The sequence below is a fragment of the Chiloscyllium punctatum genome, chromosome 7 (assembly GCF_047496795.1).
Source record: "Chiloscyllium punctatum isolate Juve2018m chromosome 7, sChiPun1.3, whole genome shotgun sequence".
NCBI classification, from domain to species: Eukaryota; Metazoa; Chordata; class Chondrichthyes; order Orectolobiformes; family Hemiscylliidae; genus Chiloscyllium; species Chiloscyllium punctatum.
Window position 1 is genome coordinate 29,794,274 of NC_092745.1, and position 18,313 is coordinate 29,812,586.

Here is an 18,313-nt window from a genome sequence, read left to right on the forward strand (position 1 = left end):
ACAGGAATGAGAGAGGGATTCGAGTGTCCCTCAGTTAGGGCAGAGTGTTGGAGGGGTTAGAGTATGTCAGATACAGGAATGAGAGAGGGATTCGAGTGTCCCTCAGTTAGGGCAGAGTGAGAGAGGGGTTAGAGTATGTGAGATACAGGAATGAGAGAGGGATTAGTGTGTCTCAGATACTGGAGTGAGAGAAAGATTAGAGTGTTTTAAATAGAGGAGAGTGAGTGTGGGATTAGAGTACTGTATCTCGGGTTGATTAGAGTGAGGTATAGATTGCAAACCCTCACCTACCTGTAGTGAAGGATCCCAGCACTGGTTTTGCAGTGACAGTCCCCTGCACAGCGAGCAATGTGATGAGGTAGTCTACGCCAGGCTGGAGGTTGTAGAGGGTTGTATGGGTCTCATTGCCATTTACTGTCAATTGTTTTGTCTCTCCATGAGAGCGGGGATTATAATTTAGGATAAAGATGTCAGTGGGAGAAGTTGGCTGCTGCCAGGACACGTTGACAGAGTTCTCCGTGATGTCAGAGAACAGTAACTCCTGCACCGGATAGTAACCTAAATGTCACAGAAAACAATCAGTTAGCACCTCACATGACAGCTCTTTCTGGATAAACCCACAGCTGAATAGTGGGAGGTATTCAAAAAGATAGAAGGGAAAGTACAGAGTCCCTTTCAGTGGAAATGTAGGACCAGTACGCCCAGAGAACTATGGTTGTCTTCAGGATTGGATACACACAAAAAGAGAAACTTATAACAGGTACAAAGGGAGCAAAACAATGGAGGCCCTAGAAGACGATGGTAAGTGCAGGGGTGAACACGAGAAAGCAATTAGGAGAGTAAAGAGGGGCATTAGAAAACACTGACAGGTAAAGTTAGGTAGAATCCTCAGATACTCTACAGGTATGTCAGGGGAAAAAGAAGAGTCAGGGCCAGTAAAAGCCCATTTGGGAGTAAGTGGCAGTCTGTGCATGAAGCCAGAATCCATTGGTAGAGTGTTACATGAACACTTCACAAGTATCTTTACTCAGCAGAAGGGGATTGCAAGTACAAAATTCCAGAAAACGGACCGTGAAGCTTTTGAGCAGACTGACATAGGTAGTGAGAAGGTGCTGGAGGGGGTTAGCAGATTTAAAATTGGATAACTACCCAGGTCTGTATAGGTTTTATCCTAGGTTGCTGTGGGGCACAAGGGTGGAAATTATAGGGCCCTGAACCAAAATGTTTTTTAATTGTGTGTGGTCACAGGGGGAGGTGCCAGAGGACTGGAGAACAGCTAATGTGGCTCCACTTGACAAGAAGGTAGAGGTACACCAGGGAACTATAGGCCAGAGTAGATTAGATTGCTTACAGTATGGAAACAGTATGGATACATGTGGCAAGTCCACACCGACCCTCCAAAGCGCAACCCACCCAGACCCATTTTCCGACATTTACCCCTTCATCTAACACTATGGGACAATTTAGCATGGCCATTTCACCTGACCTGCACATCTTTGGACTGTGGGAGGAAACCAGAGCACCCGGAGGAAACCCACGCAGACACGGGGAGAACGTGCAAACTCCACACAGACAGTCACCTGAGGCGGGAACTGAACCTGGATCTCTAGCACTGTGAGGCAGCAGTGCGAACCACTGTGCCACCCTGCCAGTGAGTCTCATATCTACACTATTATTGGAAAAAATAGTGAAGGAGAAAATTAATCTCCATTTAAGAGAGGCAAGATTTGATCAGGGATAGTCAGAGTGGCTTTGTCAGGAGAAGGTCACGCCTAACAAATCTGGTGGAATTTTTCAAGGAGGTACCCAAGTGTTTGGATGAGGGTTGGGCAGTTGATGGTATGGATTTCACCAAGATCTTTGACAAGGTTCTACTTGGGAAATACGGAATCCAGAGTAACTTTGCAAGTTGGATCCAAAATTATTGAGGTGACAGGAGACAGCGGGGAGAGGTGGAAGGCTGTTTGTGTGACTGGAGCCTTGGTATGGAGTGGTGTGTGTACCACAGGGTACACTGGCTATTGGGTCCCTTATTGTTTGTGTTATTCATAAATGTAGGTGAGAACGTTGGAGAGGGATGAGAAGTAAAATTTTCAAATGACACAAAACTTAGCTGGGTGATTGTCAGTGAGGAGGAAGGGGGGGCACTGTGGCTCAGTGGTTAGCACTGCTGCCTCACAGCGCCAGGGACCCGGGTTCAAGCATCGAGCGACTGTCTGTGTGGAGTTTGTACATTCTCCCTGCGAGTGTGTGGGTTTCCTACGGGTGCTCTGGTTTCCTCTCACAATCCAAAACAATGTGCAGGTTAGGTGAATTGGTCATGCTAAATTGCCCCTAGTGTTCAGGGATGTTAGATTAGGTTCCCTACAGTGTGGAAACAGGCACTTTGGCCCAACAAGTCCACACCAATCTGCCACCACCCAGACCCATTCCCCTCTATTTACCCCTTCACCTGACACTATGGGCAATTTAGCATGGCCAACTCACTTGACCTGCACATCTTTGGACTGTGGGAGGAAACCGGAGCACCCGGAAGAAACCCATGCAGACATGGGGAGAATGTGCAAACTCCACACAGTCAGTCGCCTGAGGTCGGAATTGAACCCGGGTCTCTGGTGCTGTGAGGCAACAGTGCTAATCACTGTGTCACCGTGCCGCCCACAGGCATTAGTTGGGGTAAATATAGGGTAGGGGAATGTGTCTGGGTGGGTTACTCTTCAGAGGGTCGGTGTGGACTCGGTGGGCCGAAGGGCCTGTTTCTACACTGTAGGGATTCTATGAGGATGTTAAGTTACAAGAGGATATAAAAGATTGGCCAGAGGGACAGAGAAGTATCAGGTGGAATTTAACCCTGATAAATGTGAGGCAATGCACTGTAGAAGAAGGAACAAGACTAGGGGCTACTCAATGATTGGCAGGAATTGGGGTGCTTATCCACAGATCTCTGAAGGTGGCAAGACAGGTTAATAGAGCAATTAAGGCACACTGGACACTTGCTTTATCAGTGAGGGGACAGAGCAGGGAGGTTACATTGGAACTGTACAGGATTTTAGCTAGGTCATAGCTGGAGTGCTGTGTGCTGTTCTGGTCACCACACTATTCAGAAGGCTGGATGGTGTGCAGAGGAGATTCATTGCCTGGGATGAAGCATTTCAGTGAAGAAGAGAGTTCGAGTTGTTTTCTTTGGAGCAGAGAAGATTGAGGGAAACTTGATGGGGGTGTGTACAGTTGAGGAACATGGACAGGGTGGACAGAACACAACTATTCCCCTTAATTAAGGGTTCAATAATAAGGGAAAATCATTTTGTGGTGAATGGCAGGAGGATTTGAGGAAAATCTTTCTCACCAGATGTTGGTGGGGTTTGGAAAGCACTGCCCAGGAAGATAGTTGAGGTGGGAAACATTAGAACCTTTAAAAAGTACTTGAATGAGCATGGGAAATGCCAAAAATTCAAGGCTATGGGCGTAATGCAGGAAAATGAGACTAATATAGATTTAGAGGAGTTATGTTAGTGCATACACATTCGGTTGAAGGACTTCATCTGTACCAGATGACCCCGTGATTGGACAAGAACAGTTCAGAGGCAAGAAATCCAACAGTGACTAACTCACTTTGTGACTCCCATCTTTGCACTCCGTCACTGATTTTCCCCATCACTCACTTGGTCACTCTCTCCTGGCACTCACCGGTCATGCCCTCGATGATAGACGGATCACTCTGCTGCCAGCCTCGCACTGCCACAATGGACAGGTTGTACTTTGTGTGGGGCTCCAGGTTGTTGAGGGTCACCGAGGTACTGCCCTTTGAAATGGTCACCTGTGAACTGACACCATTGGCTGTGCTGTAGTTGACCTGGTAGTGATCGACAGGGCCTCGAATCTGTGTCCACATGAGGGAGATGCTGTGATTGGATGAGGCTATCACAGTGAAGCCAAGAGGACGGTCCAGATCTACAGGGAGAGGGGCAACATGAGGCCACTGAGAAATTAAATCCCAAGACTCACCATTCAAACCCTGGAGGATCGTCACTCAATCCCAGGGATTGACACTCAATCTTAGGGACCAACACTCAATCTTCGAGGTTCTCACTCAATTCTGGGGATTGACACCTATTCTCAGGGACCATCACTCAATCCCAGGGGTTAACAGACAATCCCAGGGGCTGTCAACTAAATCCTGAGAGTCAACACTCAATCCCAGGGGAAGTCACCATCCCAGAGGATGTTACTCAATCTCAGAGGTCAATAGTCAATATCAGGGGTCATCCCTCAATCAAGAGGTCGTCCCTCAATCTCAAATTGTTCCATTCTTGCACCAGTTGTTAAGTCATAGAGCCATCGAGTCCAACAGTATGGAACTGGTCCTTCAGCCCAAACTGGTCCATGCTCACTGAAATGGCCCATATCCTTCTAAATCTTTCCTATCCAGCTATTAGTTGAAATGTAAATGTTGTTAGTGTACCCGCCTCAACCACTTCAACTGCCCTTCATTTCATAGGTGTTCCACCTTTTGTGTAAAAATGTAGTCCCTAAGGTCTCCTTTTATTATTTCCCCTCTCATCTTAAACTGATGCCCTCTCATCCTCAATTCCCCAACCCTGGGAAAAAGACTGAGTGCATTCACCCTATCCATGCCTCTCATGATATTATACATCACTATAAGATCGCCCCTCAGTCTTCTACACCTTAAAGAAAAAAGTCCTACCTTGTCCAGCCTCTCCCAATAACTCAGACCATTGAGTCCTGGCAACATCCTGATAAATTTCTTCTGCACACTTTCCAGTTAAATAGCATCCTTCCTATAGCAAGGTGACTAAAACCTAACATAATATTCTAAGTGCAGCCTCACCAACGCCCTGCATAACTGCAATGTAATTTCCCAACTTCAACGCTCAATGCCCTGACTGATGAAGGCCAGTGTGCCAAAAGCTTTCCTCACTGCCCTGTCTATCTGTGATTCCACTTTCAGAGAATCGTGTACCTGAACTCCAAGGTCCCTCTGTTCCACTACACTCCTTAAGGATTTACCATTCACTGTGAAACTCCTACCTTGATTTGACTTTCCAAAATGCAAGGCCTCACACTTATCCATATTAAACTCCATTTGCCATTTCTCGGCCCACTTCCCCAGCTGATCAAGGTCCTGCTGCAATTTCTGACAACCTTCCTCACCATCCACGATACCGCTTATTTTAGTGTCTTCAATAAACTTACCAATCATGCCTTGTACATTCTCATCCAAATCATTGATATAGATAACAAACTGCAATGGGTCCATCATCGACCCTTGAGGCACTCCACAGGTCACAGGCCTCCAGTCCGACAAGCGTCCTTCCACTATTACCCTCTGCTTCCTACCATCAAGCCAATTGTGTATCCAATTTGCTAACTCCTCTTGGATTCCATGTGATCGAACCTTCCAAAGCAGCCATGTGGAATCTCATCAAAGGCCTTACTGACATCCATATAGACCACATCTACTGCCCTGGAGAAAGTGAGGACTGCAGATGCTGGAGATCAGAGCTGAAAAAATGTGTAGCTGGAAAAGCGCAGCAGGTCAGGTAGCATCCAAGGAGCAGGAGAATTGACGTTTCGGGCATAAGCCAATATGGGAAGAAAGCTCAGTATCATCTACGTGCTTATGCCCAAGACGTCGATTCTCCTGTTCCTTGGATGCTGCCTGACCTGCTGCGCTTTTCCAGCAACACATTTTTCAGCTCACATCTACCGCCCTGCCCTCATGAACTTTCCTGGTCACTTCAATAAAGAACTCTAACAAATTTGTGAGGCATGATCCCCTGCGCACAAAGCCATGCTGACTGCTCCTAAACAAATCCTGACTTTCCAAATGCACTTCACTGTACAATCTCAAATTAAACTCCAAACAGCAATATCCTCACTCCATGAACATCACCGCCGTATAAATCCTGGTGTATTACCTACTTGGACAAACCTACCCTCTAGCCATGGTAGGCAATCCCCAATCTGGTTAAAGAAACCCAGCAGGAAAGGTGTGAGTTAGTTAAGGCTAGACAGGACAGATTTACAGCAGACAAATTGTGTTTTGTGTTTCTCCTTGAATGTTTTGAACAAGCAACAGAGAAGGTTGAGGGAGGGATTATGGTGGATGTTGTCTATCTGGATTTCAAGAAAGCCATTCGAAGAAGTACCAGTTAAACGGCTTGTGGACATTGGAGCTCGTGTCACTGGAGGTCAGGACCTTCTAGGATTAAATGTTTGGTTTAAATACAAGAAAACCATCACTCGCAATCTCACGGATTCTTAAGATCAAGGCAGAGGGAATTAAGGCAGGAAATTCCCAAATCCCAAACTTGAAGATGACAAGTCTGTCACAGGTTATTTTCATTCCAAGGAGGGAAGGGTAGGACAGATCATGTCCCTGTGTCTCCCAAACAGATTCGAGGGGGTAAACAAATGCCAAGGCAGCAGTTTAGGAGGTTGCCTCGAGACCTTTGTCACATATTTTAAATCTGTTCAGCCCTCCAGCATTCACCCCTCACATCTTCCAGCTCCAGTCAACACCACATGCCAACCATGCCTTCTCCAGAATCACAGGTTTGTTATGGCGCAGACGTAGGCCATTTGAGCCATCGTGTCTGCACCATCTCAGGAGCCTGTAGAGTTTAAAACAAGCTTCCAACAGTCTAATCCAACTTCTCTCATTCATATCTGATAGCGAAAAAGAATGCTTTCATTCATGAAGCCATGCAAAGATTTTAAATTCGACCCTGTACCCTGTCACTCGAACAACCCTGGAGACTGGATAATTGTGTCATCTCTGCTATTGGTGATAGGCACCATCCTTAGGCAATGCCAACAATGTGATTGTGTGATTCACATGATGGGGGCTGCCTGCAGCAACTCTGAAAGCTGTAAAACTCAGAGTAGTTGGTTCACTGAACACTGGCACTTGGGAAAAACAAAATGAATGGAGCGCAATAGACTGAGTGGGGTAGAATTCCGCATGAAGGTGATGTCGGTGATTTACCAGTCCTGGCGTTCATGGTGGCTGGAATACTCTGCTTAGACTCCTTTATGGCTGATATTCCTATCCCATACTCGGTTCCAGGCAATAGGTCTGCAGACAAAATCAAATGAGCAGGCAATCAGAAAGTAACAACAAAAAAAACACTAGCACAAAAATTAGCTTTTAATCTCCTGACTGGATCATTGCTGAGTAGGAAGGAAGTCTATCCCCATTACAGGCAGCTCAGGGGAATTCACTGGGGAGAAGAGGAGTTGGAAGATAGAGAGTCACTCTCCATCCACTTCCCTGATCTGGACTCAGGCTTTAAAAACAGGTTCAGAACCCACCCTGTCATTAGGGACTAGACAGTCCCAGTGTCTCTGAGTAAAGCTATTGCCTTGCCAGCTTTCAGAGAGAGTGCCTAGCTTGGGCCAATGGAGGACACTGTGTCCCAAGGGGCTAGATTATTTAGTCAGGGCTCTCTCAGGTCAAATCCAGTAGATATGCACCACTTCCATTGATATCTATTTAATCTTCCAACATTCTTGACTATTTGATTACAGTGGGAATATCGAGCTCTCCTTTCAAAAAAACATAGAAACATAAAGACAGAAACAGGAGTAGGTCATTCAGCTCTTCAAAACAGTTCCACCACCCAATTTGATCCAGGCTGATCATCAAGGTCAGTACCATCTACCTGCTTTCCCCCCATAATCTTCCATCCTTTTAGCCTTAAGAATGACAGAACAACCTCGGTTATCCAAACATCAATTATCCGAATTTCGGATTATCTGAACAAGATCTCGAGGTCCCGTAAAATTTTTATTAAATTTAAACAGAAGCACAGTGAGAGCAGGAAGCCTGGACTGGTGGCTGGAGCAGGAACAGGCTCGCCAGGGGAAATATGTTCTACCTATTGTCACCATCACAGGACCCCATTCCTGCTATTGCCGTCACCATGGGAACCCTGTCCCTGCTATTGCCACTACCACAGGACCCTGTTCCTGCTATTACCGCCACCAGAGGACACAGTTCCTGCTATTACCGCTACCACGGGAACCGTGTTCCTGCTATTACTGCTACCACAGGACCCTGTTCCTGCTATTACCGCCACCACAGGACCCTGTTCCTGCTATTGGCGCTTTCATGGGAGCCCTGTTCCTCTATTGCCGCCGCCAAGGGAACACCGTTCCTACTATTGTCATTGTCTTGCGAACCTTGGCCTTGTCATTACCACCATCACGGGAACCGTGTTCCTGCTATTGCTGTCACCACAGGGCCTGTTCCTGCTATTGCCACTCCCACAGGACCCTGTTCCTGCTATTACCGCCACCACAGGACCCTGATCCTGCTATTACAACCACCACAGGGCCTGTTCCTGCTATTGCCACTACCACAGGACACTGTTCCTGCTCTTACCTCCACCACAGGACCCTGTTCCTGCTATTGGCGCAACCATAGGACCCTGTTCCTGCTATTGGCGCAACCACAGGACCCTGTTCCTGCTATTGGCGCTACCACAGGACCATGTTCCTGTTAATACCACCACCACAGGGCCTGTTCCTGCTATTGCCACTACCACAGGACACTGTTCCTGCTCTTACCTCCACCACAGGACCCTGTTCCTGCTATTGGCGCAACCATAGGACCCTGTTCCTGCTATTGGCGCAACCACAGGACCCTGTTCCTGCTATTGGCGCTACCACAGGACCATGTTCCTGTTAATACCGCCACCACAGGACCCTGTTCCTGCTATTGCCACTACCACAGGACACTGTTCCTGCTCTTACCTCCACCACAGGACCCTGTTCCTGCTATTGGCGCAACCATAGGACCCTGTTCCTGCTATTGGCGCAACCACAGGACCCTGTTCCTGCTATTGGCGCTACCACAGGACCCTGTTCCTGCTATTGGCGCAACCACAGGACCCTGTTCCTGCTATTGGCGCAACCACAGGACCCTGTTCCTGCTTTTACCGCTACCACAGGACCATGTTCCTGCTATTACCGCTACCACAGGACCCTGTTCCTGCTATTACCGTCAGCACAGGACCCTGTTCCTGCTATTACCGCTACCACAGGACCCTGTTCCTGCTATTACCGCTACCACAGGACCCTGTTCCTGCTATTACCGCTACCACAAGACCCTGTTCCTGCTATTACCGCCAGCACAGGACCCTGTTCCTGCTATTACCGTCAGCACAGGACCCTGTTCCTGCTTTTACCGCCACCACAGGACCATGTTCCTGCTATTACCGCTACCACAGGACCCTGTTCCTGCTATTACCGTCAGCACAGGACCCTGTTCCTGCTATTACCGCTACCACAGGACCCTGTTCCTGCTATTACCGCTACCACAGGACCCTGTTCCTGCTATTACCGCCACCACAGGACCCTGTTCCTGCTATTACCGCCACCACAGGACCCTGTTCCTGCTATTACCGCTACCACAGGACCCTGTTCCTGCTATTACCGCTACCACAGGACCCTGTTCCTGCTATTACCGCTACCACAGGACCCTGTTCCTGCTTTTACCGCCAGCACAGGACCCTGTTCCTGCTATTACCGTCCACCACAGGACCCTGTTCCTGCTATTACCGTCCACCACAGGACCCTGTTCCTGCTATTACCGTCCACCACAGGACCCTGTTCCTGCTATTACTGCTACCACAGGACCCTGTTCCTGCTATTACCGCCACCACAGGACCCTGTTCCTGCTATTGCCGTTGCCATGGGAGCCCTGAGCAGTTATGCAAACAATCAGTTTTCCGAACAAAATATTCCACACCCGTCTCTTTGGGATAATTGAGTTTGTTCTATATATCTGACTTCTTCTTGAAAACATTCAATGTCTTGGTCTCAGTTCCTTCCTGTGGTTTCTCTTGGAGACAATTGTCTCTGCTGTAGACTACAGGTGCATTTCGAAACCCACGATATGGATCCCCAACTGACATTGCCTTCAGAGCAGTTTCCAGAAGATTATCCCTAAATCCAGTTACATGATTGTAGAGATCATCTTTGCTGGACTGTTAACTGTGTTTGTAATATTGACACTAAATATATTTTGGAAAAGAGGTAACAATCAGTTTTACTGCATTTGTAACATAGCGGTCACTCAATGCAAAGGCAAAGATCAGCAGAATGGAGAGGGAGAAGAGCATATAATGTCGAGAACCATCGGCTGGGGTGGGGGAGTGGGGAGTCATGATCCAAATCTGAATGTGGGTCTGATTGTCTGTGTGTGTGTATGTGTCCATCTGTCTGTGTATCTGTGACTGTGTGTGTATACCTCTATGTCTGTGTTTTTGGGTGTCTGTATCTTACTCACCTGTCAGAGTGACTTTGCTCGTTGGCCCTATGTTTTCGGGCACAATCAGTTCATGGTACTGCCTGCCTGCCAGGGTACTGTACACCACCCTGTACTTGTCAACATCTGCTTGACTGTTGTCCCATTCCAGCTCCAGCCTGCTGTCCCCTGGGCTCACCACGCGCAGGTTCCTAGGAGCATCAAGCTCTGTGGAAGAAAGCATGGAATCCAGAAGTTGTCAGAAGGGTTAACAAGCGACAATTCATTCCTTGGAACCTCCCGCCCTATTCCCAGGCCTCACACAGAGGGCATTGCCCCTTCAGCCATGCACTGCCAACTACCTCAGGTCTAACAAGGTCACAAAGTCAGAGTATTTTCCAACTGGCTACGCAGGGAAGATCCATCACCTGCCCTGTGTGCGAATGGGAAATTCAGGGATACATGGGAAGTGTGTGGGGAGTATACAGAAGGTACCGGAATTCTGAAATGTATGGAATGTGGCAATTAGAGTGTGCATGGACTTTGGGAAATTATTGGAACAACCTCAAATGATGTGAGAATTTCAAGACAAAATGGTGAGTTCCAGAGTGCCTGGACACAGTGGGAGTCCTGGAGTATCGAGGGTTTGGGGGAATTCCAGAGAGTTGCGACATTGTAGGAATTCTGGAGTGCCGGAACTGCATGGGATTTCCACACTGTCAAGAAACTGGGAATTGAGGTGTGATGAGACACTGTAGTAATTCAGGAGTGTCAAAGCTCAGTTGGAAATCCAGTGAACTGGGACACAATGGGGATTAGTGTCCTGTGTGTAGATGTTGGTGAGAATGTATGCACCACATACCTGATTGATTAGAACATTAGGGAGCTGGCTTATCAATCAGGGTGAAAGGACAGTCTGAACAATATGGGCAAAATTCAGGAATTGGAAAAGCTGAACACTTTGGTAAGAATTGTCTGCACAATTCCTGGCAGCAGTGCTAATAAAGTGAGACACATTAAGATGGAGGTCTGAGATGTTTGCTGCAAAAGCTGAGAGTTATGAAGGGAGATTTTCACTTCCACACAGTCCAGAGAAAACAAACTCAATTCGATCCTGAAGATAGGAGGTTTATTGAACTTAGAGAGGACAGTTTTCTGGAAGTACGTGCTCTTGAACCAACAAGAAAACAAAGGATCTCTGACTGAGTGATGAAGAAGGATTTTCAAGAGCATTCCAGTTAGACTGAAATGATCATCACATTCAAGAATGGGTTTGAGAGTGGACAGAATGAATCACTGAGATTTTAAATTTTGACTGCGCTGAATTGTTAATTCATAAACTGTGTGACAAACAGGGAGAGGTGATTGAAGAGTTATTTGGTTGGATTCAAGATTTATATTGTTGTACCTAAGCACACAGCAAGCTCCTGAAGTGGACTGGTAACTCAGTGAGCAGGGTTCTGTTATTTGAAGAGACGAAAGTAAATACATCAATATCTGGGAGGTCAGTTAGCGCCACAGGACTTGGAGACTACTCTGGTCTAGGGGCAGGAATGGTTGTTGGATGTTCCAGGGTTTAGATGTTTCGAAAGGAATAGTGGGGGAGGGAAAAGAGGTGGGGGAGTGGCAATGCTAATCAGGGATACTATCACAGCTGCCGAAAGGGAGGTGGTCGAGGAGGATTTGCTACAAAGTCAGTATGGATAGAAGTCAGAAATAGGAAAGAAGCAATCACTTTATTGGGAGCTTTCTACAGACCCCCCCCAATAACAACAGAGACATGGAGGAGCAGATTGGGACGCAAATTTCGGAAAGGTGCAGAAGTAACAGGGTTGTTGCCATGGGTGACTTCAACTTCCCTAATATTGATTGGAACGTCCTTAGTCCAAATAGTTTGGGTGGAGCAGATTCTGTCAGGTGTGTCCAGGAAGTGTAGAGGGGAGGCCATATTGGATTTGGTGCTTGGCAACAGTCCAGGCCAGGTGTCAGATCTCTCGGTAGCAGAATATTATGGCGACAGTGATCACAACTCCCTGAGCTTTACTAAACTCATGGAGAGGGATAGGAGCAGACAGTATGGGAAAGTATTTAATTGGGGGAGGGCGAATTACAATGTTATTAGGCAGAAACTGGGGCGCCTAGACTGGGAACAGATATTCTCAGGGAAATGCATGTCAGAAATGTAGAGGTTGTTTAGGGAACACTTACTGATAATGCTGGTTAGGTCTATCCCACTGAGGAAAAGAAGGGATGGTAGAGTGAAGGAACCTTGGGTGACAAGAAATGTACGAGGAGAAAGTGAGGACTGCAGATGCTGGAGATCAGAGCTGAAAATGTGTTGCTGGAAAAGCGCAGCAGGTCAGGCAGCATCCAAGGAGCAGGAGAATCGACGTTTCGGGCATAAGCCCTTCTTCAGGAATGAGGAAAGTGTGTCCAGCAGGCTAAGATAAAAGGTAGGGAGGAGGGACTTGGGGGAGGCGCATTGGAAATGCGATAGGTGGAAGGAGGTCAGGGTGAGGGTGATAGGTCGGAGTAGGGTGGGGGCGGAGAGGTCAGGAAGAAGATTGCAGGTTAGGGAGGCGGTGCTGAGTTCGAGGGATTTGACTGAGACAAGGTGGGGGGAGGGGAAAGAAATGTAGAACATCTAGTCAAGAGGAAGAAGGAAGCTTACTTAAGGTTGAAGAAGCAAAGATCAAACAGAGCTCTGGAGGGTTACAAAGTAACCAGGAAGGAATTGAAGAATGGAATTAGGAGAGCTAGAGGGGGGAGTGAGAAAGCTTTATCGAGTAGGATTAAGGAGAACCCTAAGGTATTCCATACTTATGCGAGGAACAAGAGGATGACCAGAGTGAGAGTAGGGCCGATCAGGGATAGTGGAGGGAACTTGTGCCTGGAATCGAAGAAGGACAGCATGGAATAGGATGGAATAGGATGGAATAGCTCAAACAGATTGACATTAAGAAGGAGGATGTGATGAGAATTTTTAAAAACATAAGGATAGATAAGTCCCCTGCACCAGATGGGATATATCCTAGGATATTACGGGAAGTGAGGGAAGAGATTGCTGCACCTTTGGTGATGATCTTTGCATCCTCACTGCCCACTGGAGTAGTACCAGATGTTTGGAGGATGGCAAATGTTATTCCCTTGTTCCGAAAAGGGAAGAGGGATATTCCTGTGAATTATTGACAAGTCAGTCTTATCTCTGTGGTTGGCAAATTATTGGAGAGCCTTCTGACAGACAGGATTCATGATTACTTGGAAAAGCGTATTTTGAATAGAGGTAGTCAGCACAGCTTTGTGAGGGGCAGGTCATGCCTCACAAGCCTTGTTGAATTCTTTGAGGATGTGACAAAACACATTGATGAGGGTAGAGAAGTGGATGTGGTGGATATTGATTTTAACAAGGCAATTGATAAAGTTTCCTATAGTAGGCTCATTCAGAAAGTAAGAAGGCATGGAATACAGTCAGATTTTCTGTCTGGATACAGAATTGGCTGGCCCATAGAAGACAGAAGGTGGTAATCTATGTAAAGTATTCAGCCTAGAGCTCGGTGAACATAGGTGTTCCACAGGGATCAGTGCTGGGTGTTTGTTCTTTGTGATTTTTATAAATTTCTTGGATAAGGAAGTGGTATGGTGGGTTAGTAAGTTTCATAGAATCATATAATCCCTACAGTGTGGAAACAGGCCATTTGGCCTGACAAGTCCACATCGACCCTCGAAAGAGTAATCCACCCAGACCCATTCCCCCATCCTATTACTCTACATTTACCCCTGACTAATGTACCTAACCTACATATCCCTGAATGCTATGGGCAATTTAGCATGGTCAATTTACCTAACCTGCACATCTTTGGATTGTGGGATTCTGGATTAGTGGTGCTGGAAGAGCACAGCAGTTCAGGCAGCATCCAAGGAGCAGTGAAATCGACGTTTCGGGCAAAAGCCCTTCATCAGGAATAAAGGCAGTGAGCCTGAAGTGTGGAGAGATAAGCTAGAGGAGGGTGAGGTTGGGGAGAAAGTAGCATAGAGTACAATGGGTGAGTGGGGGAGGGGATGAAGGTGATAGGTCAGGGAGGAGAGGGTGGAGTGGATAGGTGGAAAAGAAGATAGGCAGGTAGGACAAGTCCGGACAAGTCATGGGGACAGTAACTGAGCTGTAAGTTAGGAATTAGGGTGAGGTGGGGGAAGGGGAAATGAGGAAGCTGTTGAAGTCCACATTGATGCCCTGGGGTTGAAGTGTTCCGAGGCGGAAGATGAGGCATTCTTCCTCCAGACATCTGGTGGTGAGAGAGCGGCGGTGAAGGAGGCCCAGGACCTCCATGTCCTCGGCAGAGTGGGAGGGGGAGTTGAAATGTTGGGCCACGGGGCGGTGTGGTTGATTGGTGCGGGTGTCTCAGAGATGTTCCCTAAAGCGCTCTGCTAGGAGGCGCCCAGTCTCCCCAATGTAGAGGAGACTGCATCAGGAGCAACGGATACAGTAAATAATATTAGTGGATGTGCAGGTAAAACTTTGATGGATGTGGAAGGCTCCTTTAGGGCCTTGGATAGAGGTGAGGGAGGAGGTATGGGCGCAGGTTTTACAGTTCCTGTGGTGGCAGGGGAAGGTGCCAGGATGGGAGGGTGGGTTGTAGGGGGGCATAAACCAAATCATCCACCGACATTTCCGCCACCTCCAAAAAGACCCCTCCCCACCCCTTTCCGCCTTCCGCAAAAACCGTTCCCTCTGTGAATACCTGGTCAGGTCCACGCCCCCCTACAACCCACCCTCCCATCCTGGCACCTTCCCCTGCCACCGCAGGAACTGTAAAACCTGCGCCCACACCTCCTCCCTCACCTCTATCCAAGGCTCTAAAGGAGCCTTCCACACCCATCAAAGTTTTACTTGCACATCCACTAATATTATTTACTGTATCCGTTGCTCCCGATGCAGTCTCCTCTACATTGGGGAGACTGGGCGCCTCCTAGCAGAGCGCTTTAGGGAACATCTCCGGGACACCCGCACCAATCAACCACACCGTCCCCGTGGCCCAACATTTCAACTCCCCCTCCCACTCTGCCGAGGACACGGAGGTCCTGGGCCTCCTTCACCGCCGCTCTCTCACCACCAGACGCCTGGAGGAAGAACGCCTCATCTTCCGCCTCGGAACACTTCAACCCCAGGGCATCAATGTGGACTTCAACAGTTTCCTCATTTCCCCTTCCCCCACCACACCCTAGTTCCTAACTTCCAGCTCAGCACTGTCCCCATGACTTGTCCGGACTTGTCCTACCTGCCTATCTCCTTTTCCACCTATCCACTCCACCCTCTCCTCCCTGACCTATCATCTTCATCCCCTCCCCCACTCACCCATTGTATTCTATGCTCCTTTCTCCCCACCCCCACCCTCCTCTAGCTTATCTCTCAACACTTCAGGCTCTCTGCCTTTATTCCTGATGAAGGGCTTTTGCCCGAAATGTCGATTTCACTGCTCCTTGGATGCTGCCTGAACTGCTGTGCTTTTCCAGCACCACTAACACAGAATCTGGTTTCCAGCATCTGCAGTCATTGTTTTTACCTCTTTAGATTGTGGGAGGCTACTGGAGTACCTGGAGGAAAATGTATGCAGACGTGGGGAGAATGTGCAAACTCCACACAAACAGTTGCCCATGGCTGCAATCAAACCTTGGTCCCTGGTGCTGTGAGGCAGCAGTGCTAACCACTGAGCCACTGTGCTGCCCCTTTTCCCCTCATTAAGAGTCTAACTCTCAAGCTTCCTGATGACATAAAGGTTGGTGGAGTGATGAACAGTGTGAAGGGCTGGTGTAGGTTGCAACGGGACATTGACAGGACGCAGAACTGGGCTAATAAGTGGCAGATGGAGTTCAACCTGGAAAAGGGTGAAGTGATTAGGGAGAGAGTGCAGTTGAACACGTGGCTGCAAGGATGGTGTAGGAGGGAGGGCTTCAGATATTTGGACAATTGGACTGCATTCTGGGGAAGGTGGGACCTGTATAAGCAGGACGGGTTGCACCTGAACCAGAAGGGCACCAATATCCTGGGAGGTAGGTTTGCTAGCACTCTTCGGGGGGGGTTTAAACTAATTTGGCAGGGGGATGGGATCCGGACTTGTAGTCTAACAAGTACGCTAGCTGTGTGTCAGGATGCCCAAGACTGTAGGGAGGCTGTGGAGAAGGTAGCACTGACAGGGACCACTTGCGGACACAGAGGTGGGCTCAAGTGCGTATACTTCAACGCAAGGAGTATCAGAAATAAGGTGGGTGAACTTAAGGCGTGGGTCGGTACTTGGGACTACGATGTTGTGGCCATCACGGAAACGTGGATAGATGAGGGACAGGAATGGCTGTTGGAAGTTCCTGGTTACAGATGTTTCAGTAAGATTAGGGAGGGTGGTAAAAAAGGAGGGGGGGTGGCATTGCTAATTAGAAATGGTATAACGGCTGCAGAAAGGAAGTTTGAGGGGGATCTGCCTCTGGAGTAGTATGGGCTGAAGTCAGAAATAGGAAAGGTGCAGTCACCTTGTTGGGTGTTTATTATAGGCCCCCCAATAGCAGCAGAGATGTGGAGAAACAGATTGGGAAACAGATTTTGGAAAGGTGCAGAAGCCACAGGGTCGTAGTCATGGGCGACTTCAACTTCCCAAATATTGATTGGAAGCTCTTTAGATCAAGTAGATTGGATGGGGCGGTGTTTGTGCAGTGTGTCCAGGAAGCTTTTCTAACGCAGTATGTAGATTGTCCAACCAGAGGGGAGGCCATATTGGATTTGGTACTCGGTAATGAACCGGGACAAGTGGTGGGCTTGTTAGTGGGTGAACATTTTGGTGATGGTGACCACAATTCTGTGACTTTCACCTTGGTTATGGAGAGAGATAGGTGCACACAACAAGGAAGATTTTACAATTGGGGGAAGGGAAATTACGATGCTGTAAGACAGGATTTGAGGAGCATACGTTGGGAGCATAGGCTGTCAGGGAAGGATGTGGTGGAAATGTGGAACTTTTTCAAGGAGCAGATACGACATGTCCTTGATATGTATGTACCTATCAGGCAGGAAAGAAATGGTCGTGTGAGGGAGCCTTGGTTGACGAGGGAGGTTGAATATCTAGTAAAGAGGAAGAAGGAGGCTTACATAAGGTTGAGGAAACAAGGTTCAGACAGAGCAGTGGAGGGATACAGGATAGCCAGAAGGGACCTGAAGAAAGGGATTAGGAGAGCTAAGAGAGGGCATGAAAAATCCTTGGCGGATAGGATCAAGGATAACCCCAAGGCATTTTATGCGTATGTGAGAAACCTGAGAATGATGAGAACGAGGGTAGGTCCGATCAAGGACAGTAGTGGGAGACTGTGTATTGAGTCGGAAGAGATAGGAGAGGTCTTGAACAAGTACTTCTCTTCAGTATTTACGAACGAGAGGGACCGTATTGTTGAAGAGGAGAGTGTGAAACGGACTGTTAAGCTAGAAGAGATACTGGTTAGGAAGGAAGATGTGTTGGACATTTTGAACAACTTGAGGATATACAAGTCCCCCGGGCCTGACGGGATATATCCTAGGATTATGTGGGAAGCAAGAGAGGAAATTGCAGTACCATTGGCAATGATCTTCTCGTCTTCACTGGCAACGGGGGTGGTACCAGGGGACTGGAGAGTAGCGAATGTTGTGCCCCTGTTCAAAAAAGGGAATAGGGATAACCCCGGGAATTACAGGCCAGTTAGTCTTACTTCTGTGGTAGGCAAAGTAATGGAAAGGGTACTGAGGGATAGGATTTATGAGTATCTGGAAAGACACTGCTTGATTAGGGACAGCCAGCACGGATTTGTGAAGGGTAGGTCTTGCCTTACAAGTCTTATTGAATTCTTCGAGGAGGTGACCAAGCATGTGGATGAGGGTAGAGCAGTGGTTGTAGTGTACATGGATTTTAGTAAGGCATTTGATAAGGTTCCCCATGGTAGGCTTATGCGGAAAGTCAGGAGGCATGGGATAGAGGGAAATTTGGCCAATTGGATAGAAAACTGGCTAACCGGTCGAAGTCAGAG

The 18,313-nt window shown here is 47.9% G+C and overlaps 1 protein-coding gene across 4 annotated transcripts in view; it reads right to left on the reverse strand.

The window, feature by feature from the left end:
* The window catches only part of tnr (tenascin R (restrictin, janusin)), a 186,510-nt gene that overhangs the window by 64,855 nt on the left and 103,342 nt on the right, over window positions 1-18,313 (reverse strand). For all 4 annotated transcript variants that reach the window (XM_072573378.1, XM_072573377.1, XM_072573379.1 and 1 more), the window contains 4 exons: window positions 10,316-10,501; window positions 7,010-7,099; window positions 3,688-3,951; window positions 292-558 (listed from right to left, as the gene is read on the reverse strand). In XM_072573378.1, coding sequence (XP_072429479.1) covers window positions 292-558; window positions 3,688-3,951; window positions 7,010-7,099; window positions 10,316-10,501 — 807 coding nt within the window. The remainder of the gene's footprint in view (window positions 1-291; window positions 559-3,687; window positions 3,952-7,009; window positions 7,100-10,315; window positions 10,502-18,313) is intronic.